This window comes from Vespula vulgaris, chromosome 8 (assembly GCF_905475345.1).
Source record: "Vespula vulgaris chromosome 8, iyVesVulg1.1, whole genome shotgun sequence".
NCBI lineage: Eukaryota > Metazoa > Arthropoda > Insecta > Hymenoptera > Vespidae > Vespula > Vespula vulgaris.
The window spans coordinates 295,001-322,125 of record NC_066593.1 but is presented as its reverse complement, the minus strand read 5'-3'; the positions used below and the strand labels follow the sequence as shown (position 1 = coordinate 322,125).

Here is a 27,125-nt window from a genome sequence, read left to right as displayed (position 1 = left end):
TTGTATTTTTTTTTCTCATCACGGCACTGGTTAGTAATTTTGGTAAATTTTTAAGAGGGTGAGGGATGGGGGCACAGATGTTCTTTGAATTTTGTTTCTGTCGTTATTCATAGAATGGTAGAGATCGCACAGAGTTCCGTTCGTTGTATTTGGTGGAATACCTTGTCGATGGCATGTTCGGCCGGCGGTGAAAAGAGGACGGGTGGCTTGTGGAGATCGACCATCGAATAAAATTCGCTACGTTCCGTGACCGAGTGGTAAAGTTCGTCCAGTTTCTTCCTACCCGTAGCCGTCATCTTCCTTTTAGCCGCTCTTCTCTCCTCGTCGCGAGTCTTCCTTTCCGCTCCCTAAGAACATCGAAACGGATCTTGTTTTATTTTTATGTTTCGCACGACGAAACGGAGTTACGTTTTATCCGCCTACGAGAATTCATTACCTTATCGCAAAAGACTTTGATCTGACAATAACCGCGATGCGAGGGTGGCGTGTAAGTATGAGTGTGTGGCGGGGGTTCCTCGTATGTGTCTACTTGAATATGTAGCGGTAGACCCTTTACGCCCTTCTGACTGGAGAAGTCTGTGCTGAGACATTGCACGGCGACATTTATCTGAAAAAAATTTGTCAAATACATACGTATATTAACGATCAACAAAGTTTGACCGTACATACGGTGGAACGTAAAATGTATGCGCGCGCGTTTTTCATTTTGAATACCTTTGCCGAAGATTCCAAGGGATTCCAATAAACAGCAATCGCATTGTGCGCGACTTCCTCTATGCAACCCACCAAACCAACGCTGTTCTTCGTATCTGAAAGAATGTAATTTATGAATGTAAATCTCTCTCTCTCTCTATATATATAATATTTACATGAGATTAAGCTTAAAAACAGCAACGATCATAGGGTCCGACAAGTTATTTCGTTGCGCTAAATAGAATTAATACAAAATTGTGGACAATCTGTCGTTTTTCTCCAAGTTTTTATGATAAGGAATTTGACAAGTGTTACGCAATCTTACCCCTTATCGACTCTTCCTTTTCCAGATAGCTTGCGCAAAAGACACGCTTTTATATCGAATAAATTATGATACGTGTTCGAACTGATAACGTTTGAAATAATCTTACCAGCGTCGAGAATACGTTGTTTTACGGAATGCTGTCTTCCATGCCAGAATTGCCACGCTTTGATCTCGTCCTCGGGACTCTTCTCCTCTCGGAACATCAACATAACCACGCTCTACGCAAAGAGATTATTATTATTATTATTATTATTGCTATTACTACTACTACTACTACTATTATTATTGTTATTATTATTATTATTATACATTGCAATAATATCGAAAGTGTTTCTCCCCTGGAATAGGATTCTCGATGTCTCTCTCGTCAATACTTTTTAAGAGGAAAAAACAAAAAAACGAATAAGTGCGTACAGGAGTCGTCGAACGATAAACGCTGATTTTACGCGCGAAAGAGAGAGAGAGAAGCACGTTCGAGCGAGCAAACGTGTGCGCGCCCATTGCTACTGGATTTTTCGTGTTTCGGGTGAACGAACGAAGAATTACACACGCCGGGAAAATATAGAGCAGGAGAGGAAGAGAGTGAGAGGGAAAAGGGAGAGTGGAGAGACAAAACGAGAAACGTATCGTTCGAGAATAAGTCGAGTTATACGCTTGCACTTACATCTTGATTTCTTATTAGCCATAGGGGGAGTAGAGTAGGGTAGAGGAGGGAGCGCAGCGTAGGTAGGTGTATACCGTTCGAGTCGCCACACGCCTTGGACGCTCGATTAGCAATTAACGAGGAAGTCGTAACTCGTTGGCGGCTAAAAAAAATCGCCACCTTTATCAGAATGGAAATTGCTAACGGTTGCACCGCACTGCCAATTAGAGCCGCGAGAACAAACGAGCTAGCTCGACTTCTTCGCTCTTCTTTTTGCTCCTCTCTTTCTCTTTCTCTTTCTCTTTCGAAAAGCTCCTCGAGCTCGAGCTCGAAAGCGTTGGGTTTTCTATCGCGCTGTAGGAGTCGACGATAATCGGACCTGATTCTGGGTACTTACGATATTTTTTTACTTTATTGCATATGTATTATTTTATTCGTATAGCGTGTTCGCGTGTTCGCTAAATCACGAATATTTTTTCAACGTGAGCAAAGATTAGAACGCACGACTTACCTTAACCGTTTGTCCCGCCTTAAGAAGCGGTTTGTCCGGATCCGGTACGTAGTCGAGAGTTATACCGTAGAATTGACCCTTATTGATGTACGTTATTCTGTCGTCCTCGCGTCGTTGAGACGTGCTGATGGGAGACTCCAGATGATACTTGAAACCGTACGCCGAGAAGCTGGAAGATAGGAAAAGTATAGGTATACGACTTTAGCGAAATTGCAAATAGCAGCGAACAGCGAGGATAAAGCCCGAGGAAGGATCATTCTCGTGCGAACTTTGCGATCCTTCAAATATCGCCTGGCCGAAAGAAATAGAAAATCAGGAGCAAGGTCGGTGGTTAATTGGCAAGACATTCCCGTCTCTCTTTATACGCCGACATTCGTAAGCCTCGCTCCTCTTGGCAAAGGTAAATACACCTCATAAAGCAATAAATATGCAAATCGGCGTAGTTTCCCAGGTAGAGGCTCTTTTTCTCACTTTAATCGAGTTGTCTGGTGGAACGACGGAGAACACGATTTAATCCTCGAAAGAGGACAATGGAACGAAGCGAACGTCTTCGTCGCCTCGCGTTAGGTTCGTCTTCGTGCAAAAGGACGCAACCGTGCGCGCGTCCGTTCGAGTTTCTTGGCTCGATAGTCAGATCGGTAGGCACGACTCTGTTATCTCTATCAGCGAGACGATAAATGGAGTAAGTTGGCTTCGAGTCTGCGTCTTCGATACCTATGTACCGTATACGTGCGCGCGTAGCCCGGGTGAACGGCCTGCGCGCGTCCACGCTCTTTGCTCCTGTTGCCTGGCACACCGCCTACTTGCCGTAGATACCTTATTATAACTTCTGTGTACGTTACGCGTAGATCGGTACAAACTACCTCTCTTCCTTCGACTCAGCTCCTTTCCGTTCCCTCCTCTTCTACTTTTATCCTTTTTAGGCACGACCGCGGAGTCCCTTCCTCCTCCTCCTCCTCTTTCGAACGAGTTAGGAGAGTCGGTCGTCGGGGCCCTTCGCCTCTATTTCCCTTCGTGATATCGCGAATGTCGCTTTCTACACCGTGTCACCCGATTTGAATCCGATCCTCGTTCCGTATCCTCTCCTTCGCAGACTCGTACGGAAGGAAGCTAGGAGAAGAAAGATCAGAAAAAAAGTCGCACTTACATCTTTGGTATCTGTATCTTGTCGGCGTCGTTCTGTCTTCCGAAATCGTGCCAAGGCCTTGACCTCGGTGGATTCGGATTCGTGGTAGGATTGGTCGCACCTGCCGCGACGAGACCGCCACGCTGCACCTGTGCTTGCGCATGGCTCTGTTGTAGCTGCAGTTGCAGAGGTTGATGATGTATCACGGCTCCGCTCTCGAGAACGACCGCTGCGCCAGTTGCCGTTCCTCCGGGGCACAGCTCCGTATAGTCGAAGGACGACTGTACGACGCAACGAACGATATTAACGATAAGAAGGAGAAGAAAAAGGAACGATGCGTCGACGCGCTCGATAATCGAATCTGCGATATCGATAAACTAAAAAAGAAGCAAAGTCTGGAATGCTCGAGAGAGACGTACGCGATATAGGTGGATCCACTTCACGTACTTCCCTACGAGGTAAATCGTTGCGCTTACCGCGAGATAAAACGACGAGAAGGAAGAAAATGGCGCGGTGTGCGGTCTCGTAAAATCGACCGACGACCGCACGAAATCGTACGAGTTTACAACTGCGAACGACTAATAGATTGGTTCGGCGGACGCGTCGATTTTGCGTTACATCTTTATATCCAACGTTGCTTTATCCCGTCGTGACTTATTCTTCTTACGTAAGGCGTAAGCGTGTGTGAAAATGTTAAGCAAAAAAGAAAAAAAAAAAAAAAAAAGAAAATAAGAAAGAAGAGAAGGAGAAAAAAGAAACGGAAGGAAAGAAAAAAGACACAAGAAAAATATAATATATAACCGATATAAAGATAATGTCGCCTATTATTTAATGCGCTCCTCGGGTAATGAGTCTATTACGCAAATGTAGGATACGCGTATGTAGAACAGAAACGCTATGAGTAAGGCGATACGCACGCCTTTTAGCTTTTGAATAGGTTTCGAGGATAGGAACAGGCGCTCGTGGTCGACTCCCTATGGCGGGAGCATTTTAGACTCGATTTCAGTACCTCCCGTGTTAGCGAAGCAGAACGAACGCGTGCTTTCTAATTCGTAATGTCGACTGTGATGCTAATGACTTACTCTCGGAGCGGAGTGCGCGGTTGGGTAGACGCGATTAACGCTTCCGGAAGTAGGCGATTACTTACGACCGATACGCATGTAGGAATGACGAATTATCTATAGACCGGTCAAGAATTCCCGTCCGTCGATATGACGGAACGATTAAAATGATTATCGTCGATTGCGCAGGTAACGCGCATGCACGTTTCTGCGAGGCGCGATCGTGCAAATTCAATTACGAATCGGTCGTCGAAGCGTCGCCTGTCCGCGCATTAATTAATCATACGATCGTATAAATTCTTTTTTTCTTCGTCCGTCGTCGACAAAGTGAATTGTTTATCGTAGAAAATTATATTTCCTTCTTTTTCTTCTTTTTTCCTTCTTCGGCGTTTCTTCGACTAGGCAAAACTAATGACGAATGTTAATCGGACGTTTTACCGAAACGCGTAAATCTCGCATAAAGCGGCGATAAGCGAGCGAGCGGTGTGAAGTAGCGACGGCGCTCTCTTCGGAGATACGTCACCTGATGAAGGGCCGTAGGCGCGTGATGATCCTGCCTAGGCGTGACGGCGTCGGCACCGATTCCGGAGTCCGGACTCGGTAGATCGACGGTGAGAACTTTGCTGCTGCTCGAGGAGGAGCGTATCGCGTGCGTCGTGGCGTAAGAGCTGGGTACGACCTCGTATCTCGTGTAGGAGGCTGTGCTCGTCGACAACGAGGAGGAGCTCGAGGATGCGAGCGGTGGCAGAGCGTCGCCCGTCACGTAGACGGCTGTTGTTTCCTGATGAATGCCACTCGCATTCGCGGTGTTCGCCGCGCTCGTCCCGGACGTCGAGGTGTACGCGGTGGACTGCAATCGCGGGCTGCACGAGGTGTACGGGTCGTACGGACTTCCGTACTGTTGCACCTACGAAAAGGAAAGAATTTTCTTTGGTTCTTTTTACGAGTCTCGTAGACGAGTAGGATTCTTTATACCTGTAGCTGATGCTGATGATGGTGGTACATTCCCGGCGGCGTTGGACTGTCCGGTTGCGCCTGCTTGTGACGTTTGCTGGATTGTTGAGCTCCGCGCGAGGAACTGAGATCCTCGGGTTCCCTCTTAACTCCGGCGATGCCGGCGCTGGAGGAACCGTCGTGTCGGAGCGACTGCGGGCTCAACGGAAGCGGAAGGCCACCTTGGAGACTCTGACCAGGACTGTGAGACTGCTGGTTGTACTGGTGGAGGAAGTGATGGAGCTCCCCACCTCCGGCGCCTTCGCCGCCTTCCATGCGATTTGCCGAGCCGGAACCGGAGCCAGGCGCCTCCTGCACCAGCAGCTTCTGGCCCATCACACCCCTTTAACAGTAAACAGGGGAATCGACCTTTAACTTCGTCGCGTACGATCGACGCTACGCTCTTCGCGCCGTCCGACGGGGATTGCCATCGATCCCATCGGCCTCTCCCTTTCTCTTCCTCTTGCTACGCTCTAAGGGCACCTATCGAATTCCATCCCGTACACTTAGTCACGTATATCGAGGCCAAGACTCTCTTTCTTTCTGCCTATCGACGATAACTTTGCCTCTCCGCAGAGATCTATTTCAGCCAAGGAATCGAACCGGTTTACTTCGCATTTTTTCTCCTTCTCTCTCTCTCTCTCTCTCTCTCTCTTTTCCCAATTAATTTCAGTATCGACGATGATCCCTGAGAGCCTAATATCGATAAGATTAAATCGGTTGGCACCGTGCACTTCGTTATCATCGACCGTCCAATAGCCTACATCGATCGATTTCATTGCACGGTCGATCGTTGTTTCGTACGTTCGATAAGAGAAAAATTTCACGGTGACAGGGGAGTCGTCTGTTGTCCGAGTCGGACAGACCAATTATAGCGTTACAAAGAAATTCTGTCGGCCTACTACGGCCTATCCTTCGTTCGACGATATAATTAGACGATATGTCGTTTCAGGTCAATCATCCGATATGTCTCCTTCGAGAGTGGACGGCGACAGGCCGACAAGGACGGCCAGCAGAACTCAGCGATCGCGTGAGATGGAATCAAGTTCATCGCCGCGAATTCAATGCTTTATTTTTATTTTATGTCACGCACTCTATCAAACACTTTTACGTTCCCTACAAAATTCCTGTCGCTTCTTTTTCTTTGCCTTTTTCTTTTAACGAAATTGAAAAGCTCATTCAACGAGAATTTCTTTTAATATTCCTTCGGTACGTTGCAACATCCTTTCTAACGCATCTGCCAAGAGCAATGGCAATAAAATTTTCAACAAGGAAAAGCGGTAGAAACGCGACTCCCTGTAATCTAGCGGCGAAGAGAGAGCGAGCGAGCGAGAGAGAGAGAGAGAGAGAGAGAGAGAGAGAGAGAGAGAGAGAGAGAGAGAGAGAGAGAGAAAATCTCGCGCGGCATTATGCGAAGTAGTTAACATGTTATATTTAGCATGATAATACGTATCCACAGAGTACGAGGGAACCCTTATAAACTGCCAACGCTGTCGGTGCATGCGAGATCTTTCTTTTTTCTCATTCTTCCGTCCCATCTCACAGGGAAGATCGTTCTACTCCCCTCCACTCAAACTCTCTCTCTCTCTGTCTCTCGCTTTCGGCCTTGCAAACGTGTCGCGGCAACCTTCTCCAGGTTCCCCGAGCTTTTCTGTCTCTTTTTAACCCTCGGTCTATGAAGAGCTCGTCGCTCCTGTCCGTCGAACATCACCACCACCACCACCATCATCACCATCGGCAATGGCACCACCAGCACCGTGGCACCAACCCTACGGTCAGATGCTTCCGCACAATGGCTCTTTTTTTACACTTGATACCTGATCCCTGTCCTCTCTCTTTCTCTCTTTCCCGCTCCCTCTTCTGCCCCTTCTCTCTCCCCCCCCCCTCTCTCTCTCTATCTCTTTGCGAGTTCCACTCGCCGACTCGTCTGGCCTCTTCGAGATCTCGACGAGGCTGTGTGTCGAAAAGGGTACGATATACGCAGGTGAGGAGAGCAAGAAGACTCGTACGAGGCCCGTCGACGCCATATCCCTGACGCACTTGTACCTCGAAGAAAGAAAACTCCCCGGTGTTCCCGAGTAATTTTTGTTCCATGTAGAATCGAGGAAGAACGAAGAGGGGGGAGAGAGAGAGAAGGAAATCCGTCATAGCCCGAGGTAGAGCGAGCTCATGAATTCGGCTTACGTGAAATGGATCCTAGGTCCCTCGCAATTCTTTTCGCGTACGAGTAATGCGATGCTAATCCCGAAGTACAGCCGGATGAAAGAAATGAATTTTCTTTCGCGAAGAGCTTACGAGCATCGAAGGATTTATCCTCGAACGATATCAAAATATTCGCCGGCGAAACGAATGAATAAGCGAATAGGGGGAGAGAGGCTGAGGGAAAGAGAGAGAGAGAGAGAGAGAGAGAGAGAGAGGAATCGAGCGACGCGGTTGTTCGAGGTCGGTTGCGTCGAGACAAAGCTATGTCGAAGAAATAGAAACGCCGACGAGAGGGTACCGCGTCTCAGACGAACGGTGTAGGAGTAAGAAGTAGGAAGAAGAGAGAAGAGACAGCGATGTACGACCGGAAAAATGTTGGGTAGGTATAACTCGCGAGGTCATCGGTCGTACGTACCTTGAGGTTATTCGGCATCGACCTACGGTAAACAAAAAATGTGAATAGTTTAACGCACACACGCGTATACGTTCCGTGCGCGTTCGCATATTTCACGTTCTCGAGGAGAACCGTAAGACAATCGGCCTGGTATTTCCGTTTATTTTCTTTGAGCCTAACGTACCAGACTCGAGTTTGCTCGCTCGCAACAACGGCAAAGGTGGTAGGCTTATATATCGCTGAAAATCGAGGCGAAAGAAACACATTTGTCAACTATTCTGGCTCATACAGAAGAGAAGAAGAAGTAGAAGAAGAAGAAGAAGATGTACATGTTTCGTTGAAGTTCATGAGTCAGGAGTCTATCGTAAGGAAAATGCCTGGAGAGTACGTTAATGGTGAGGAATAGCGTCGACGAGTGGACAAGATAGGCAGGCTGTGCCGCTCGCTGAGAGGTAGAAACACACGTGCGCATAGGCGAAGCTTCGAGGTCGCGAGGTCGCCGGCAGGGTCACGACAAGCACGGATATACGCGTACCTTCCTCCATCCTCTGGTTCCACGCACGCTCGCAACCTGCGGCGCTTGCGGTACGTCGCTTGCGGTACTAACAGGCTCCTCTCTCTCTCTCTCGCTCTCTCGTTTCTTCGTAGGATCCGTTCGCAACCGGAATCGGCATTTCTCAAACCGGAAATCAAGGTCCGTCGGTGTCTATCTTAGTCGCGTGTGTGCGTTTCGGTATACTTGCGCGAGGATAGAAAGAGGTATGTACGCGCGCGCGCGCGCGCGCGTGTTATGATGTATGGCAAAACTCGAAAGACAGGTCCCGATAATGTAGCGCATCCTAACAGCTTCTTGTTTCGGTCACTCCCTCGATTATTATTGTTCCTTTACCTTCTCTTTTCTTACGCTTCTTCGTTGTCTCTGCTCGTTTACGAACGTCTAGGAACGTTTCTTTTATTTCCTCTTCGTCTCTTTTTTGACTTTACGAGCACGCACATTCTCGAAGCGCAAGCGCGCGCGCGCGCGCGCAAAGCAAGCGACGAGCACCTGTGCATATAGCACGTGCCTCTCGTCTTTTCGTCGACGGCGCGTACGCGACGTCGGTCAACGAGGCACGAACGAATTGAAATGCACGAAACGTGACCGACCACTTCTGCCACTTCTCACGATGCGTCCTCCTCTCTCCTCTCTTCCCTCGTAGTACCGCTTTTGTTCTAGGAATATTGCGCCGTTCTCGGAAGAATCCTTCGTTTCGACTTCTTGACCGTCATTTATATTTCCAAAAAGATATGCCTGGTCCCGCGTTATGACTTCTTTCGTGGCCCGTTTCTAAACTTATTCTCGTTAAATGTGGACTATGATTTTTATCTATGCTCGTGACTTATGCAAATGTACGCGTCGAACGTACAGGTCAAGAGTTCGTTGTTCTCCTACGTGGACGCGTGCGTTCACATTGGGGTTGACATCCTTCGTCGACGTCGACGGAATACGTTCAATCGAGAACGGAATAAAAGGAAGGATGGAAGTCGTTCGATGAAGAGTCAAGCGGAGAGCCTAAAGGGAAGAAAGAAAAGAAGGAGCCGATGGTGGTGTATGTCAGCTCGGTGGAAGCATTACGAAGTTTTACAATCGTAAATTTAAATAAACGAGGACTGGCTCGCGCGGGCGCTACGTGTCGAGCATATACGCACAGCAGAGGAAGAAGAAGAAGAAGAAGAAGAAGAAGAAGAAGAAAAGGAGGAGGAAGATGAAAGCAGAGGTCGAAGAGCGAAAACGGAGCATGGTACTGATCGTCGTCGTGCTCGTCCTCGTGCTCGCTATCGTAGTCGTCGCAAACGCGAACGGCGCGTCTGGTTCTGGTTATTCAGGCCCGTTTCGTTTTACGACGTGACACCGGGTCTCCTCCGCTTTGCCGACTCGTCAGGTGGGTCAAAGGCCACGAGAGTAGGCACGCCACTCTTCTGCACGCGCGCTCTGTCCCTAACTAGATCTCCGCGTAACGATAACCGAGAAACGAAACGCGTAATAACGACGACTGGACCTCGTCATGACTCTACGATCATCCCCATCCCCGTTCTCCTTCTACTACATCTTTATTTTCTTTTCCGTTTTTTTTCCCTTTCTACATAGGTAATGCCAACGCGTTGCACGTTGAAACGAATTAAGCTACTCTATCGACGAGTTCCGTGTTCGTTCTTGGATTACCACGGAGGTTGATTAGATTGGACGAGTCGAAAAACACGGAAAAGGGGGAGAGAGAGAGAGAGAGGCTAAAGACGGGTACAGAGGGATAACCACGTCAGAAATTATTTATCGCGAGCGTTCGCTTGGCCCTCGAGTAGATCTCCGTAGCAGAGAATAAGCAGGCAATGAAGCGCGCAATAAAAAGGCCGCGATGTCATCGAGCCGAGTTGATACTCGACCCCCCTTTAAGACTCGACTACTTGGAGGCAGGTTCCATTATGCGTACGCCTTTGAGCCCTCGGTCTTTTCGTCGACGTCTTCGCGCTCCGAAAGTAGGCTGTAAAAAGTGCCATTGTGCTACCATTGCCACCGCTTTAAATCGTGTCGTTTAAATTCTTCCTCGCGTAAGGTTAAGCGCGCTCGCTCGCTCACGCGTTACGTTACGTGCCGGGAAAGTTGTTACAATTTGTCCGATTAACCGATAAGATCTTCCGGGCTCTTTTAATGAGCGTCGATAAAGTTTCTTCAAGAAAAAATATCGCGCGATTTAATCCATAAAGCGCGAGCGTGACACCGGTTAAACGTTTAAATTATTCGACTTTATGTTATCTTCGAATTGCGTGTATGCGTCTACTACGTCCACCGCGTACGTACCTGCGTACGTCAAAAGTAACGATCGAACGATTATCCCGCGCAGAAAAATTTTCTCTCTACGGAATAGCCCTGTAACGCCGAGAAGAGAGGAAGAAACGCGCGTATCGTTGTAACGTACCCCGTACGTCTCGAATACCGTTTCTCAATACGCAATATGCAGCCAGATGTAATGGCACACTTTGTCCGAGACAGAGACGGAGAATAGTCGAATAGAAAGGACCGACAAAGGCACCTTCCCAAACGAGCGATACTTAATTACTCGATGTCGTTAACGAGTGCTACGTGCATTGCCTATTCGTTGATCCTATTAATTATCGGATTCTTATTTTCGTTTAGGGTATTGCATACGAACGCGAAATTGCGATATGCTCAGACTCGTTAATTACATAACGCGAGCGCATATCCCGATAAATTACATTATCGATCGACCGCGAGGCGATCTTCCATCTCTTTTTTTCTATTCGCTAATGGGTGGGTACGCACGAGCGCGTTATGCCTATGTATATTTATGTACAGTCGCACGATAACCACCAATGACATCTATCTGACTTCTGTGCCCGTGATTATATTTTCTTTTCGAACGAAATACGATTGATTCCATCGGCTTTTCGACGTTCCTCTTCATCGAGAAAATCATTCGAGATATAACGATATCTGGAACGAACTCCACCCTGTTGAGAATACGAGAAATGACAAAGATAGATGGATAGATGGATAGGTAGATAAAGAGAGAGAGAGAGAGAGGGAGAGAGAGAGGAAGAAAAAGAATATCGGCTTATTCTTCGGTTTACTCGACGTTAACTCGCGTTCTCTGCATTTGGAAGGCGGATATCGTGGTTGTCACTTATGCGCACGGGCGTTTAGATTAAAGCAAGCGATCATGGAGTACTGGGAGCTCGGCTTTACTGCCGGCGGCTTGCTGTGAAACCGTACGCCGATTCGTGGCTTTGCACCATCATCGTACAACCCCGTGGCGAGTCTTAAGTGACTCGACTGTGTAAGAGTCGTCTACTTCGACTTATCTCCCCTCTTTCGTTCGATGTTTACGACGCGCGCCGTCTCCTCCTGTTCCACGAGCGAGATTTCGACTCGTTCCAACGTTCGCAAAAATCCAATGGATCCCTAATTAGAACGTTTTTGGCTGAGCGCTCGTCGATTAGTCCGCGCCTAGCAGATCTCTTCCCTTCTTACGTTTATCGAATCGAGGATACTTCGATCGAACGATAAGATTTGTCCACATTTTTACGTTCTTTGGCGCGATTCTCTTTTACAAGCGGTTCTCCGAGTAGTTGCGTAACCACGACGCAGAATCCAGCGAGTTCTCGTCGCGAAGCAGGCAAACCATCGTAGCACGGTAGTTTACAATCCTGTGCGAGGACTCGTCGTAGAGTAAGCGTATTTATCGGCGGTCCTGCTCGTTGCTATCCGGAAGACATCGGTGCGGATAAAGAAAAAGTTTTAAACCTTTTCTACGATCGCGAGGGATAGTCATTTTTCTAACGACTCTCGGTGCTTCGACATCGATTAACTCGATCTTTATTTACTTTCTCCGCTTCAGCCAGAAAGATTCTTTCATCTTTTTCTTCGTTTCTCGTTTCATTCTCGTCTGGTGAAATTCGGGGTCGTATAAGATAACGAGGACGGTCGTAAGGACCGTTCGTTTTTCTTTTCGCAAGATCCCTGGAACAGGGCGCAATGAAATTGGATTAAAGTCCTGCCCTCGGATCAACTTTTTTTTCTATCTTTTCGCTATCTCTCTCTCTCCTTTTCTCTCTAGTTTTCTCTTTAACCTTTATCGATGCAACGGAGACGAGGTTTAACGATCTACCGCTGTACAAATTGTCGAGATGTTATCGCGCTCTTTCTCCTTCTCTCTCTCTCAGTCTCTGCACTTCGGTAAAGGAGAGGTAGATGCGAGGGAAGATTAGGGTGGCATCTCTCCCCATTGCGAGGTCGCTCGGAAGGACTATTCCGCTTTTACTCGGCTACCATCCCGAAGCACCAAGCGAGAGAGAGAGAGAGAGAGAGAGAGAGAGAGAGGAAAAAAGTAGACAGCAGGATTCGTACGTTGCAGGATTCTCAACAGTAAATTACAAAATATGCTAAGCGGCTGATATAAATCAAAAGTGGGATACATAGTGGCTCCTCGAAAGGGGTATATAACGGGGTCCTATCGACCCCATGAAACTTTGAGTTCCATGGCTGCTAGGGCTTAGACGCGTTCTACCTACGTTCGTCGCGCGAACCCAAAATACAAGGGCAAGAGAGACACCCTTGAGGAATATCGCTAAGGAGGGACCATGCGCGCCAGTCTCACGAAACCTGCACCATCGTTTGATGCAGTTTGCAAACCGAGCAAATGTACCGGAAGGCTTCGGCGCGCGATATAAATAGCCTATCGTTCTCGAGAGATTTATATCTTCGCGACGGTGAATTATTCTGAAATCGTTCGGGCCGCGTCCTCCATCGAATTTCCATTATCGTTAACGGGGTGCGAGATTTTTACGAGACGCTTGTTAGCGAGAGGAAATAGCACGGGCCGCCGCTATCTTTCATGGATTCAGGCAAAGTCTCGCAAAGTGTTTGCATTCGTAGGAAGAGAAATAAAATCGTTGAATCCTAACGCGGGATAAGTAGCAAATATACTCGGTACGCGTTCTCGCCGCTAAATAACTCTCGCGTGGATAAATCTTCGCGGTACTATTTCCTCGTTTGCACGGTCCCCGTTATTAATCGTGCTTCCTTCCACTCGGCGCGACCGGTAATTAACGTCAGCACGAGTCGAATCGCACTGGGTGTGTTTTTAACGTCACTTACGCACCGACTATCGCGAGATCTACGCTAATCGAGTTCTACCGATGGTGCCTCGGTATGCGAGCCGACGACACGCGCGTTCGCACCTACGTGTTACTCGCGTTTACACAGGCGCGCGTGCCTCCGACTCTCCTTTCCCACGTTGTCCCTATGTCCCACGTCGGTTCTCCTTCGTGCGGCGAATCTCCGACGTGTAGTGTTTGAGGAAAACGAATGAAATAAAATAAGAGAGAAACTTACGTGGACCAAAGCTCGTGCGTCGGGGGTAGCTTGACGTCGGTGGTCGCCTTTTCCGGTAGCTTGTAATACTCGTAGACGTAGGACGCGGCCGGGTCGTCGCCATGGCTGGCGACGGTCGAGACCTGATGCTGCTGTTGGAGATTTAGCATCGCCGCGGTCGCAACGGAGAGCGGATGCTCGCAGTATGCGCGCCAGTCGCCCTCCATACCCTGCACCTGCACCTGCACCGCAGTGACTCTCTTGTGAACTTCCGGATCGGTCTCCTCGCTGGCGCTCTGAAGGGACTGGGCAGCAGCCTGGGCCGCAGCCTGAGCCGCAGCCTGAGCCGCGGCAGCCTCCTCCGCCGCTAATTCTTCCTCCTCCTCTTGACTCTCTCGTTGCGGCACGTAGCCTTGCTGTTGTTGCTGTTGTTGCTGGGACTCGTCGCCAACCGAGACGCTGCCGTTCGTCTCTTCTTCGCTGCGACTTCGTCGTCTGTCGGTGCAACAGAAAAAGCACGATATTTGTTGAAAATTTCCACCGGGCTTTATCCCAAACGTTGAAATATCTTTCAGATACGCGTCTTTGCGTTTTCTAATAACCCCGGGAACTAGAATCGCGTTGGATCGAACCGCGAGGTCTACGAAAGGCTAAGCCGATCATTTAGAAAGACGCCTTTTGCGAAGGTCGCAGACTCCGAACAAGCGGGAAGGAGAGAAAGACGTAGAAAAATGTAAAGGAACCGTTCGGATGGTAGCAGCAAACCGGCCGTGCTGGTAACGCGATAAATTACTCTCAGACTCATCGAATTTATCAATTAACGACGATCTTCCACGCGCAACGATGATTCCTCAATTTAGCAATGACCACCAACGATGGAAGTCGTCGGTGTCCTCTTCTCGCGCCTGTACTCCTCGGTCGATAATTTATCGTCGACCTATACATCACGATATCTAATCGCCTCTTCTTCTACCCCATTCCCCTCCCCTCGAGACCCCTCTTCTTATCTTTGACTCGCAATACCCGAGCCATGATTTTCACCGCAAGCGCATCGAGACGTCCGGATATTTGTCACCGCTTCTTACTTTCCACCGGAGTAATATCTTCCGGCTATGGGGGGGGGGGGGGGGGAACCATCTACGATGATGCGATTCATGAGGGTATTTAAAAAAGCAAAAAAGAGAAAGAGAGAATTATCTGTTGGTAGTACAAATACAATCTCGGTGAACGATTCTTACGCTGCCACTGGTATAGGCAGATGCCTCTGCCGTCCTCGGGAGGAAGCGAGAGAGCGAGGAGGAAGACGATGGACGGGAGAAAGAAAGAGAGGGCAATATATATACACGTACGAAGATTAATTATTATAAACCCCTGCCTTTTGCCTACAGTCATCAATTTATACTCTCCTCTCTTCTCTTCTCTTCTCTTCTCCGTCGTACGTACGTACGTACGCGCGTACGTACCTACGTAGATCCCAATTCCATTCCCAATTCCCGACCCTGCGCGATGGAATAAAGGTTCGTCCTCTCTAATTTATGCATGTAAAATCAATCTCTTGCTCTCTCGCTTTCTCTCCTACCCCTACCCTATCTTCGTTCTCTCGTGCGTACGCCACGCTCTCTTATTTCTTATTCGGTCGCACCTGGATAACCGTCGACTTCCGAAAGAGCAAAAGAGAGGAGCGAGAGAAAGAGAGAAGCAGCCATCCTGATAATGAGGGATCGAGTTATCCTGTGCAAATATTTTCCTTGGCGACTGTTTGCACAGGCACTAGATCCCTCTCTTATTCTCTATCGAGTCTATCTATCGTCCCTTCGCCGGGTCCTCGAATTCGCGCGAGTAATTCGTACGGAATAGATCGTTTCCCGTTCCGAACGATATCCGAATCCGGCGATCTAGTTTAAACAATGATTCTCATTCGTGATCACGACGGCGAGAATTTTATTCGCGATGGAAGCGTGTAAACAGTAATTTAGACCTGCGGTATCCTATCGGTCGCATGCGCTACCTTTTTTCCCCCTACCTTCGTTCGGTGGTAGCTCCAACGGCGGTAGCTTATTATCCGAGGAAGGAATTTCGCGACAACGCAAAAATGACATAGCTCGTGATCTCGCGAATTTTCAGCTCGTGTATCGAGATCGATGTCGGTGTCACCGTAGCGCCGAATAAGCTTTCGCGTTCCTCGGTTCGCTATCTCGAAGCAGGGAGGAAGGGAGAGAATCGAATAAAGAAGCAGGACGTGCAAGTTTTTCTCGGTGCGTTCCACGAAGATTTTCGACGATGCGCGGCGCGTCCTCCCTTTGAGTCGCGAAGGACGAAGAAAACACGGCGCGCTGGTGCTAGCTGCTGCGAACTGCACCGATCTACCGTCGCTTCGAGCGGTTCATCGCTTCGATGAGCGGAGAAAAACGCGAGCGTGGAGGGCACTCGAAGAACTCGCGCTTCGACGAACGAATTTCGGAATAATGCGAGCACGTAGAAGCGCCTACGTGCTCGGAATATACTCGCGTCGCCTGCTATCGGGAAAAAAGCCCTACACACGCACACGCGTGTGCGTCCATATGTATATATATATATACATGCATACTGCACACGTACACGCGCGCGCGAAGCGGCCTGGGGTTGTTTTCTTCCTTTTCTCTCTTTTTATCTCCTTTTCTCTCGACGACGCGAGAGAGACCGAACGAATCTGACTCTCTTTCGGTCTATACCGTTCAAAGAGAAATTTTAAGGGTGATCCGTGCAGCCTGCCGGATACATATGCAAATTCGAAGAACCCTCAGCGAGAGACATCACCTGCGCATCCGGTTTTCGAACTCTTCTTTGATCTTCCTTCTCTCGCGACGACTTGCTCTCAGACACCGGAGACGAGGGAAGCTTCGAGAGGCGTTCGATCGATTTTTCCTACTTTACTTCTTCCTTGTCATTTCTACGTCGTTTAGACGCGAGCGAAAACGTTCCACCATCGATTTTGATTACAATTATGTCGTACTAAGCGCCCCTCCACCGTCCGTCAGTCGATATTTCTCGCAAATCCTGCGAGTTCATGCTCGTTCACGTTTTCTAAAGGACTCGAGAGAATCTATCCATTATAATTCCCGACGTTCACGGCTCACCGACTTGCGCCGTTTTTAGAAGCTCGATAAGGTAGCTTATAGCAGATGTCGAGTTCGACGCGTGTATTTAGAACTTTAATCGGTCTTAAAGATCATTGAAAGAAGAAGAAAAAGAATCGGCATAATGAAAAAGAGTTGCCCGGTAGACGACCGTTCCGTCAGATGATCGCGAGGAATGTAGCGCGTAACGCACGTAAGACGGCCGAAGATAGTCGAATGAGAAAAGAAGGCTGTACTTTAGAGTCCTCCCATATATGCAGATGTATAGCGTATGCGCGCGCGTAAACTCCATTCGCACTCGCGTATGCACCTACCTCAATACGTAAATGTTGCAGGTAGGTAGAACGCATAAAGAGCAAGGAGAGGAAGAGAGAGTCGCTTAATATTCCGTGGGAGTATCGTCCACGCGACTCGAGAACCCACCCTGTTTGCTCCCTCTCGCGCATTTCAATAAAGTCGCCTCCGCGCGCTTCTCGACGTTGGCAGCCGTTGCTTTACGATCGCGACTATTCACGACGATATTAAATACCACTCTCTCTCGCCGCTATCGTTCGATATATTTTTCAAATTCGATATCATTTCTTTTTTTCTTTCGTATATGCGACGGACGAAGCGTCGATGCGATTTTCGTAAGTTGCGCGGCTTCTTTTCCAACATCGTGGACGCGTGAACCTTCCTCGGTGATATATGGAGTGGAAAACGTCGCGGATAACGTATGCTCCGCTTTATTTTGATAACTATCTCGATCCGATGTCATCTAAGTCCGCTCACACGTCCTCGTCGTTTGCCGGAGTGACGCTCGGCGCGACTCGCATACTAATTTTACAGGTTAAATTTATGTTCCTGGTTTACCGACAGTCCGTATCTATGATACACACACATATATATATATGAAATCTGGAGATTAATCGAGCTGAATCGAGGGAAATATTCTTTGGCAAAGGAGATGTAAATCGTAGCAACGATCGCGCATTATTTTCCCACAGCTTCGTATAATAACGGAGACGATATTAATAACGCAAGGAAGAGGAGTAATTAAACGGTAAAATATAAGAGAAAAAGATGGCTAAAGAGAAAAAAAATATATAAGAAAATCTCGTAATCGAGGAACTAATACTTCCGTATAATTAGTCGATCCCAGGGAAGAGTATCGAGATCGATAACGGAATTTATGTTCGTGGATTAAGTCATTCGTAGGTTAATCGACAGGAGGAAAATCATCGACAAGAGATCGGACGAGAGAGAGAAGGAGAGAGAGCTAGGAAGTTTCTGAACGTCGTTTAAAGCTTCGATCGAGCGAAGGAGTACATACGTCGACTCGATTAATTTCAATCGTCGGATCTAGGAAGGAAAGAGGGGGGAGCGAAAGAGAAAGAGAGAGAGAGAGAGAGAGAGAGAGAAAGAGAGGGAACTTTAATTACATTAATTTCCGCGTGCACGGTTGGAAAATAGTACGGTTAGCGAGATAGGCGTCTTCGTTATCGCGTAATTTTATTAAAGAAATGGTTCCGCCTTTGCTCTCTCTCTCTCGCTCTCTCTCCCGCCTTCTATCTTTCTCGGCAAGGACTCGTTTTTTTCGGACGAGCGACGCTGTTCGAAGACTTCAGGATCGTTATTCCTCTGGTCTCTATCCGAGTAACCGGTCACTTCCGGCGGCAAGCTCGAGGCATCGAGACTAAGTACGAGCAACTTAAGAAGGATAAAAAAAAAGAAAAGGAAGGCAAAATGTCTCCCTCTCTCCCTCCTTTCCTCTTCGAGTCGGCGATTTAATACGTGGGCTGGGGATGCGTGCACCTCCTGATATGGATGCGAGACACGCGAGTTTGAGTCTGTGCTCCCATAATACTCTTTTACGGCAGCTTTCGCTGATATTTTTTTGCTCTTATACTTTTTCTTTCTATTTTCTTTTTTTTAAATATCTTTTCCCCTCTCTCCTTCTCTTTTTCTTTCCGTCTCTACCACGAAGCCTTCTTCTTGCATGGAATCAGAGTATTAGTGCTCGATATCGTGACAATGTGCTCTTTCGCCGCCCTTGTCTCGTTCTCGTTTTCGTTCTGTTTCCCTCTCTCTCTCTCTCTTTCTCTTTTTTGGAAGCGTAACGCGCGTTTCAGCGCGCACGTTGTCCGTCATCAAACCGTAGAGTTGAGAGAGAGAGAGAGAGAGAGAGAGAGAGAGAGAGAGAGAGAGAAACGAAACGAGCGAGGGGTACCCCAGGAGTGACTTTGATGGATGGATGATCCCCGTCAACCCTTTCAATCCTTTCTCCCCATTTTTTTTCTCGAACACAAGTATACACACGCCGGTGCGGGGTATTTGCTTTTTATTTTTCACAGATAAAACGCTGTATCCGACAGGTCATTCTCTCACGGTCGCTACGACGACGATGCCGAGATCGTAATCGATATGAATTTTTTCTCGAGCGAGTGTTAATTTAGATTAAAGTTTGAGAGGGAGAGAGAGAGAGAAAGGGAATAGGTAACGAAAAAGTAACGGCACGTTCTCGAGCGACAAACTAGTTGAACGTTTCGTCGAGCGGTGCGCACGTGCGTTCAGCTGTTGCGAAGAAAGCGACCCGCAAGAAACTCGCTCTATCGTTATCTCGTCGGGATAAAACGTTAGAAAAATCGACTCCTTCGGAGTCTATTCTGAATCCTTCGGAGCGAGCGTGTGCGCGCGCGCGTGCCTCCCCGTTATGGTTTTCTCTGAGATTTTTTCTGAGAGCGTACGCAAGGCTACCGGATTAGGCGAGTCGCGGTTAAACGAAGTAAGGTGCTCGTTATCTGTCTTTCGACGGAGGGCGCGTACTCCCTTCTATCTCTCCTCGAGCTCTCCTTTTTTAAGTCATATCCGACGAGCGTGCTCTATCTCTCCAACGTTTTCGAGCGTCGAGCGAGAAGGAGAAGGTAGGATCGGAGGGCTGGAGGAGAAGGAGGAGAGGAAAGGGATACGAACGTGACTATCCACCGTAACGACTGATAGGATAAGCAACGCCACGTACTCACTTCCTACATAGCTTTAAAATTACTCGGACAGGACGAGAACAATTAGCATTCGCCTATGTATCGCTGCGGGGTTGAAGGAGGTGCCGAAGAAGGCAGAAAGGAAAAAAAAAAGAAAGAAAGAAAAGCGATAGCGCAAATCGCTCGGGCGATTTCCCTCGCGTACACGGCAATGCCCTAAAACGGTTAATAGATAGTCCGAGGAAGTTTCCATCCGCTTCTTTCGCCGTTCGGCTAATCTCGATCGGTCAGAAACGAACGCGTTAAAATTTAACGTCGTTAAATATATTACGAGCTTAGAGATAGATATCGGTATCGCACCGGTATCGAAAAGCGTTCGATTGCAATTATATCTTTATTCCAGCGAAATATTTTGTCATCGTTTCTTCTTCATCTCTCAATACGATTATCGAAAAAGGAAGGAATTACGTCGATACTTTTCGTAGACGCTGTAACTCATCCGATGAGGCAACCTTTTTCGCTCGTCCAACGCGATGGGAAGCCAGTAAAAATTCTTCGAGGTACGAGGCGAATCGACTGCGTTAAGGAATTCAGGAAGAATACCGGTGGTGGAGTTAAACGGTCGTTTATAAGCGCGAAAGCTGCGTAATATCCGAGTCGATGACTTACAAGAAATATTAAGAGCTCGCGCATCTTCGCTCGAAGATATCGTCGGCGTTGAATATTAATCGATCGCCTCGGAGGATCTCCAGAGATAATATACCTTCCTTTCGCGCGAGACTACGAAAGGAGATAGAAGACGACGTCTCGTCTTTCCGTTTTCACAATGGCGCGCGATCGCGAAGAGAGCGTAACCCTTTTATTCGGATCGCGAGTTCTTTCGTCCCGAGCGCTGACTTTTCGCGCGCGCTAAAGTGTGCCGTAACCGGGAAATAATGGGATGGGATTTCGTTCGACGCGCGCGGGACGTCCCGCTGCGTAGCCACCGAAAATTATTCTCTCTCTCTCTCTCTCGCTTGCGTTCTCGTATACACGGAGGTGCTGGACCGAGGAAGAGGCAGGGAAAAGGGACGTGGAAGAAAGAAGAGAGGGAAGGATCGAGTCGTAGCAAAGGACTCGCAAGAGCGAGAGGTATAAAAAGAAGGAGAGAGGAAACTGTATCGATATGAAACGCGCGCGCCCATACGAGAGAAGGAGAGAGGGACGACCGACTCTCTCTCTCTCTCTCGGGAGAGAGAAGTAACTCTATATTATTATCCTCTTTCACACCTCCCTGCACCTCTATGCGCTTCTCGAGAGCCTCGGTACAATCAACAAGAAGCACCTATTGTCTCTCATTGTGATGTCTCGCGCGTGGATGCAAACTCAGCCGAGAGAGAGAGAGAGAGAGAGAGAGGGAACGCGTGAAAGAGGAGGCCGCGCTCGTTCCTTCGCTCGAGACCTAATTAGCGAATCTGTACGTCTGGAATTCGTGGTACATCGTCGGCTTGAACAACGGATCGTTGAACCCAACGACGAGAGAGAGTCTTCGAAATTATTATGGATTCGGTGCGTTAGTTTTCATCGATTCGCGAAGCGTGCCGATTACGATGCGAAGAAATCGTCGAAACGCCCGAAGAAAAGTAATAAAGACCGAGAAACGCGCGTGGTATTCCTTTCCTATTCGATACGTTTAGTATGGATCGTTGTATGGATTTTCCGAAGCGTTTCTCGAACTACCGGTTGCATCATCGGTTGCGATCTTTCTCTCTATTAAATAATTCAGCGAGGGAAGCTGAATCGAGCGTCGCTCTCGAGAGCAAACTCATGGAAAAATGCTACGAGCACGGTTGCGCGTGCCTTCGAGCGATTCGATGCGTGACATTGCTCGTTTAAGATCACGAGCTATGTAAATACGTAAACGGCCGTAGCTACGCGCGCGTGCAATCTCTCTTTCCTCTTTCTTCGTTTTTCTTTTATCTTAGAACGTTCCTGGGTTCGTGTCGTTGTCCTGAAAAATCGATGAAACCCGAAACGAATCGACGAAGCGGGTCACCCGTCGGAACGACGTTAAGATTGAGTTGTAAACCGTAAGTCCGTCGTTCCTTCCGCCAAGACCTCCTCGCCTTGGATCGGCCAAAGTCGTCGGTTCTCGGTTAGAACGCTTTCGATGGGGATCGAACGGTGACATTTGAAATTCGAATGAAGCGACCAGGTGCGCGAACGATCGAATTTGTCCGATGGGTGTCGGGTTATCTCGAATCTTTCTTTATCTTCGCTATCGCTGAAATCGTGAGAAAACGATAGGACTTTCGACGTTTAACTCATTACATTTACTACGTCTTCGTCGTCGTCGTTAATCCAGCACCAGAAATCGTTCGAGCGAGGCCAATGAATTTTTCATCCTGACGTTAGCGTCTAACCGGGCCGAGTACTTAAAATTTCCGCAGAAGTCATTACACAATGTCCAGAGAGCCGTATCGTGGCTTCCAACTTAAAAGTTCTACCGTTAAGAGATTTATCTCCAGCATCGTTCTGTCCCCGAATGACAAATGCGTTTAAGCTGGAAATGGAATATCGATTCGAAAGATCTTGTATTATGTTGCTCTCCGCCGATACCGAGCGCGAACCTTTAGTCTCTAAAGCGGAGATCACTAATAACGATACTCCACTGATGTATGGCCTCGCCGATTTTTAGGCTCGACAAATTTCTGCCCTGGGATTCGAACCGAGGACGTATCGTACGAAAGAGAAGATAAAAAAGTTTCGATCCTTTTTCTCGTCGATTTCGAAACTCCCTTACGACGTCTCGCGTACCTATTTGCAATAATAACGTGTCGTTCTTGAAAACGCGAATACCGTCATCGTCATTATCGACGATTTACGAGGATATCTTTTGTAAAAGTCGCTTATCCTTGAAGGAGGAAAAAGAAGAAAGAAAAGGGTTGTCCAAGAGCGGCCAGGACACACGCGTGTACTTACATACGCCATATATGAAATTACAGAGCGGGTCGCGGTTTTGAAATAGAAAGAATTCTTTCTATGCAACGTTACCTCGCACTATCACGCTACGTATCATTACTCTCAATTACGGTTATTACGCCGAATACTACCAATCGGGATGCACATGTGCCTTCTCTCGTCCTAGCTTCTCGTCTCCCTTTCTTTCTTCGTGCTTTTCTCCTCGAGTACTTTTCGTACATCGACCATATTTCTCTCCTTCTGAAGTTTCTTCAGGAAATCGATAGAAAAGGCTTACGAAGACTTTAGAATTTTTGCCGATGTTCCAAAGGCTCGCAGTCTCTCTCTCTCCCTCTCTCTCCGATTCTAGCACGAGACCGAGAAACACAGGAGCAGCAGGCAGCACGTGCTAGGAGAGGACGACGGTAAATGGTAAATGGGAAATTGTAAATGGTAGGCCACTAGTGCATTCGCTCCGAACATGAATGAATGGAACCTGCTTCGCCACTTGCATACCCATTATAGGAATTCAGCTTACGTATACGTACGAGACAGCGGAGTAGTGGATATACGGGAGAGTCGGAGGTAGCTCGTGAGTGTGACCGGTCCAACGTACTCGTACTTGCGAATGTATGAAAGAGAGAAAGAGATCGTGTATCACATATGTGCGCGTAGAGTAGATTTTATGAACGATCGAGAAAAGTCAATGCTTCTTTCTTCCTTTCTTCGTTGTTCGAAATATCGACGCTATTGCGCTTTACCTTCTTTATACGAATCGGCGAGAAAAGAATTCGTACTCGATTATGCGAGTAGTATTTCGCGGTGACTCATTAATTACGCGTCAAATCGATTATTATTAACTTTGCTCGACGTCTCGCGAACAGGAATTTACCGGTCGATATATATCTATATATATATATTAACTTTTTTTCTAGGTTCCAACAGTTTTAACGACTTCCTTCTCTTTGGTGGAGCCAATGAACGTGGTAAGGTCGCGAAGCGTCCAGTAAAAGTCAATCGTTCGAGAGCGTAGACCGTGCTCGACATTACGTAACGAGATACGATGATCATCGTGCGAACGCAGCGGTAATCTTCGAGAAGAGGAAGAGGTGGGAAGAAAGTTCAACGCTCAGAAGAAGCGCACGATTACCAGAGATCGTCGAGGGACGAGCACGCGTCTTTTTCGAATCCTTCCGCGATTGATTCGTCTTTTCGAAAGAGTCGATACTTTCCACGGTAAAAATGTATCTCCTCGATTGCGACAGAAAATCGACATTCCACACGACCATTTATTTCTTTTTTGTTCGATCTTGAAACGATTTATTTTGGAAAAAACCGTATAGTATATTAATTACGACGTCAAGCGCGTTATTTACTAAAGCTCTCGACTCGTTCCTTTCGAGAGAGATACGAGCGATACCGCTGCCATGATATTTATAAAGATAATTTTCGAAATTATTAGACGCTTATGCTTTTGTGAATAGGGTGGTATTAGCACCGTGAACGTGTACGACGTAACGCCCGAACATCGTGCCGCGATCGCATTAAGCAATTTAATGACTCTTAATCACGTACGCGTGCAATGCGATCGTGCTTCTAGCTCGTTTAACGTACCTAAAAACCCTTTTCAATTATGACTCTGTAATTTAAGATCCCGATAACATCTTAATCGATGTATCCTGTAAAAAAATGATGATCGTCAGTCGAGAACAAACGTTGAGCGTTCATGGATCAAAAGTTACAACTCGAACCGATTTGAAAGGAGTAACTCATTAGAGATTTCGACGATACTTTTGCGATCGTATCCTCTCGATAGAAATATTTTTTCAGCGCGTAACGTCGAGCCGCGTCTTTTCCTTTTTTTTTTTTTCTTCTTTTTACAAGTTTCGGAAGCGACAGAGTGTTAATTCGGTTAACGACCGACAAAATTCGATGATCGAGAGGAAGAATATTTTCATTCTCGTTTTTTCTCTCTTTAAACACTTTCGACGAAACAATTTCGTATAATGAGATTGGTCTTGCTCGCTTTCTCTCTCTCTCTCTCTCTCTCTCTCTGTCTCTCTGTCTCCCTCTGTCTCTCTCTCTCTCTTTCTCCTGGGAACAAAGCGAGCGCTCGTCTTTACAAACGTACAAGAGAGGGGGGATGTTTGCTCCGCTTTTCTGAGAGCGATCCGCGTCCACCTCGTCGTTTTCGTTGTCCTTCTCGTAATTCGGCTCCGAGCACGGCGCGCCTCCGGCAAACCAGTTCGAAGTCGGCCAAGCATATGATCCCGAATATGTACGCGCATATTCGTGCCCCGTTAACTAATCTCCAGTGTTGCACAGCGCGCTTCCATTAGTTAGATTCTTTCACCGATACATCATCTCGAGACGTCGTCGTACATTTACGAGAAGTAGCCTTTTCCGAAATCGATCGCGTAGTCGATAAAAATGAGACGCACTTAACGACTCTATATATTTTGTCTTTTTCCTCGACTCGTTGAAAAAAAGGGAAGAACAGAAAAAAATTGATATTCTCAACGGAGTTCGCGCGTTGGACTGAGTATGAAATATGTGAAACGAAGGTAGGACGTGGCACTTGGGTTTTCTCGATGATTTCGATGACTCGCTAAAGGAAAAGGGTGCGTCCGGGCAAGCCATACATCGTCCTTCGGTAATGCACGTATATGGCCTCCGGCTTTTCGAGTCTAGCCGCTCGACAAATCATTCCTCGTTAAGTCTAGCTGTTTATCGTGTTCCGACAAAAATCTCAATATTCGTCGTTCTCGCGTAACGGCTCTCCTGTGACTTTTCTCTCTCTCCCGCCATCACTTTCTCTCTTCTCGAAGGAAAAGAAGAAAATTCAAATGCGCCTTTCCATCCGTTCGACGAGAAAGATCGACGATCGTGCGTTCCATCGTGTCGTGAGAAAAGCTCAAGAAGAGACTCGAATCGTTCTTCACCGAGCGTTTTTTACCTGCTCGGAAATGTTCAAACCGTTCGGACCCTTCGTTGACCGACCTGGTTTCGCATAATCCGCGTTTGAATCTGGGACGTGAGACTTGCTCGGATAAATTAACGTAACATTAACCGTAAGCGTCGTAAATACCGACGTTAGCACGTTGAATTTTTAATCGAAATCGCGAAATTGATAATTATTAAAAGTCAAAACGAGTAATACTTAGACCCGTAGGTATAAGTAGGCACGTTCAAGAGGTTCCATAGATAGATGAGAAGTCGGCAAGGTCGGCGAGTTGCCTCGAGGCGCGAGAAGTCTAGTCGGTCTTCCACCACAAATCATTCCTCGTTAAAGATGACTTTTTGTCGCGCGTAAAAATATACCTATTCTTCGAGCGTAGCTATCTTCTTCGGAGTTAACAGTCGGATCGTTCTTTTTCTTTTCTTCTTTTTATTTTTCTAAAATAACGATGCACTCATATCCCATAAAACGTCACGCCGCTATATCCAAAATGTTTGTTAACGTTGCCCGATGAGATCTGCGTAATGCGCGCGTCGACCGAGGAAAATTGCGTAAGAGAAATCGTCGTTCGGAAAGCAATAATGCTTTCACGATACTCGGACGACGATATATCTCCTAAAAAAGAATGATTAAGAAGGAAGCTTCACCGTGGGACATGTGTCGCGATTTACGTCTGCTCAAAGGCGAAACGTTTCGGCTTCTCGCGATCGCATATTTACCGACTACGATCCTCGATGAATATTCATGCCGAGCAACTTTATATTTGACGGGCAACGTTTAAAAAATTTCGCCACGGGATCAGCTCCGCTTTATTACGAGTTTAGACGACGTTCCAAGTTCCTAGTTTCCATTCCGTTCGAGTACGAGCAAAAAGATAAAAAGACAAAGAGTAAGGAGAATAGGTGGTACGTGCGATATAGGTACATAAGTTAATTGCCAGTGGCCTAAGGAGTATTGTGAGGAAGCACGACGGGACTGCTCTCACCCTCCGCCGGAGCTTTTTAACCCCCGTCTTCGGCATTGAACGAAAATGGGCAGGCCATTATTGTCGACGAGCACCGACTAAGAAGAGCGAACCGTCGAGAGAGAAGAGGAAGAAGAAAGTCCGTTCTCCTCGGCAGGACTCTCGCCGTAGGCTAACGGTCGTGTTATTAGCGGAAATCGAATTGTCCTTCGGACCCCCGCCGCTTTCGCTTTCGCGCGTCATTCTTAAAGAATAGAAAATCCTTTTTAATTTGCATATCGCGATCGAGGCCACTCACGGTGGCTTAATTCGATCGATCGTCGTTGCGGCCGATTTCTCAGCCCTCGTACCACCTCTACCTTTCTTCGT

At 47.5% G+C, this 27,125-nt stretch overlaps 1 protein-coding gene across 6 annotated transcripts in view; it reads right to left on the bottom strand.

Annotated features, from left to right (window-relative positions):
* Positions 1–27,125, bottom strand: part of LOC127065846 (protein grainyhead) — a 62,358-nt gene that overhangs the window by 5,225 nt on the left and 30,008 nt on the right. For 5 of the 6 annotated variants that reach the window (XM_050998752.1, XM_050998753.1, XM_050998749.1 and 2 more), the window contains 9 exons: positions 13,839–14,312; positions 5,335–5,695; positions 4,883–5,266; positions 3,320–3,579; positions 2,173–2,341; positions 1,125–1,236; positions 715–809; positions 437–607; positions 162–347 (listed from right to left, as the gene is read on the bottom strand). In XM_050998752.1, coding sequence (XP_050854709.1) covers positions 162–347; positions 437–607; positions 715–809; positions 1,125–1,236; positions 2,173–2,341; positions 3,320–3,579; positions 4,883–5,266; positions 5,335–5,695; positions 13,839–14,312 — 2,212 coding nt within the window. The remainder of the gene's footprint in view (positions 1–161; positions 348–436; positions 608–714; positions 810–1,124; positions 1,237–2,172; positions 2,342–3,319; positions 3,580–4,882; positions 5,267–5,334; positions 5,696–13,838; positions 14,313–27,125) is intronic. The other variant, XM_050998754.1, reaches the window with a different exon arrangement.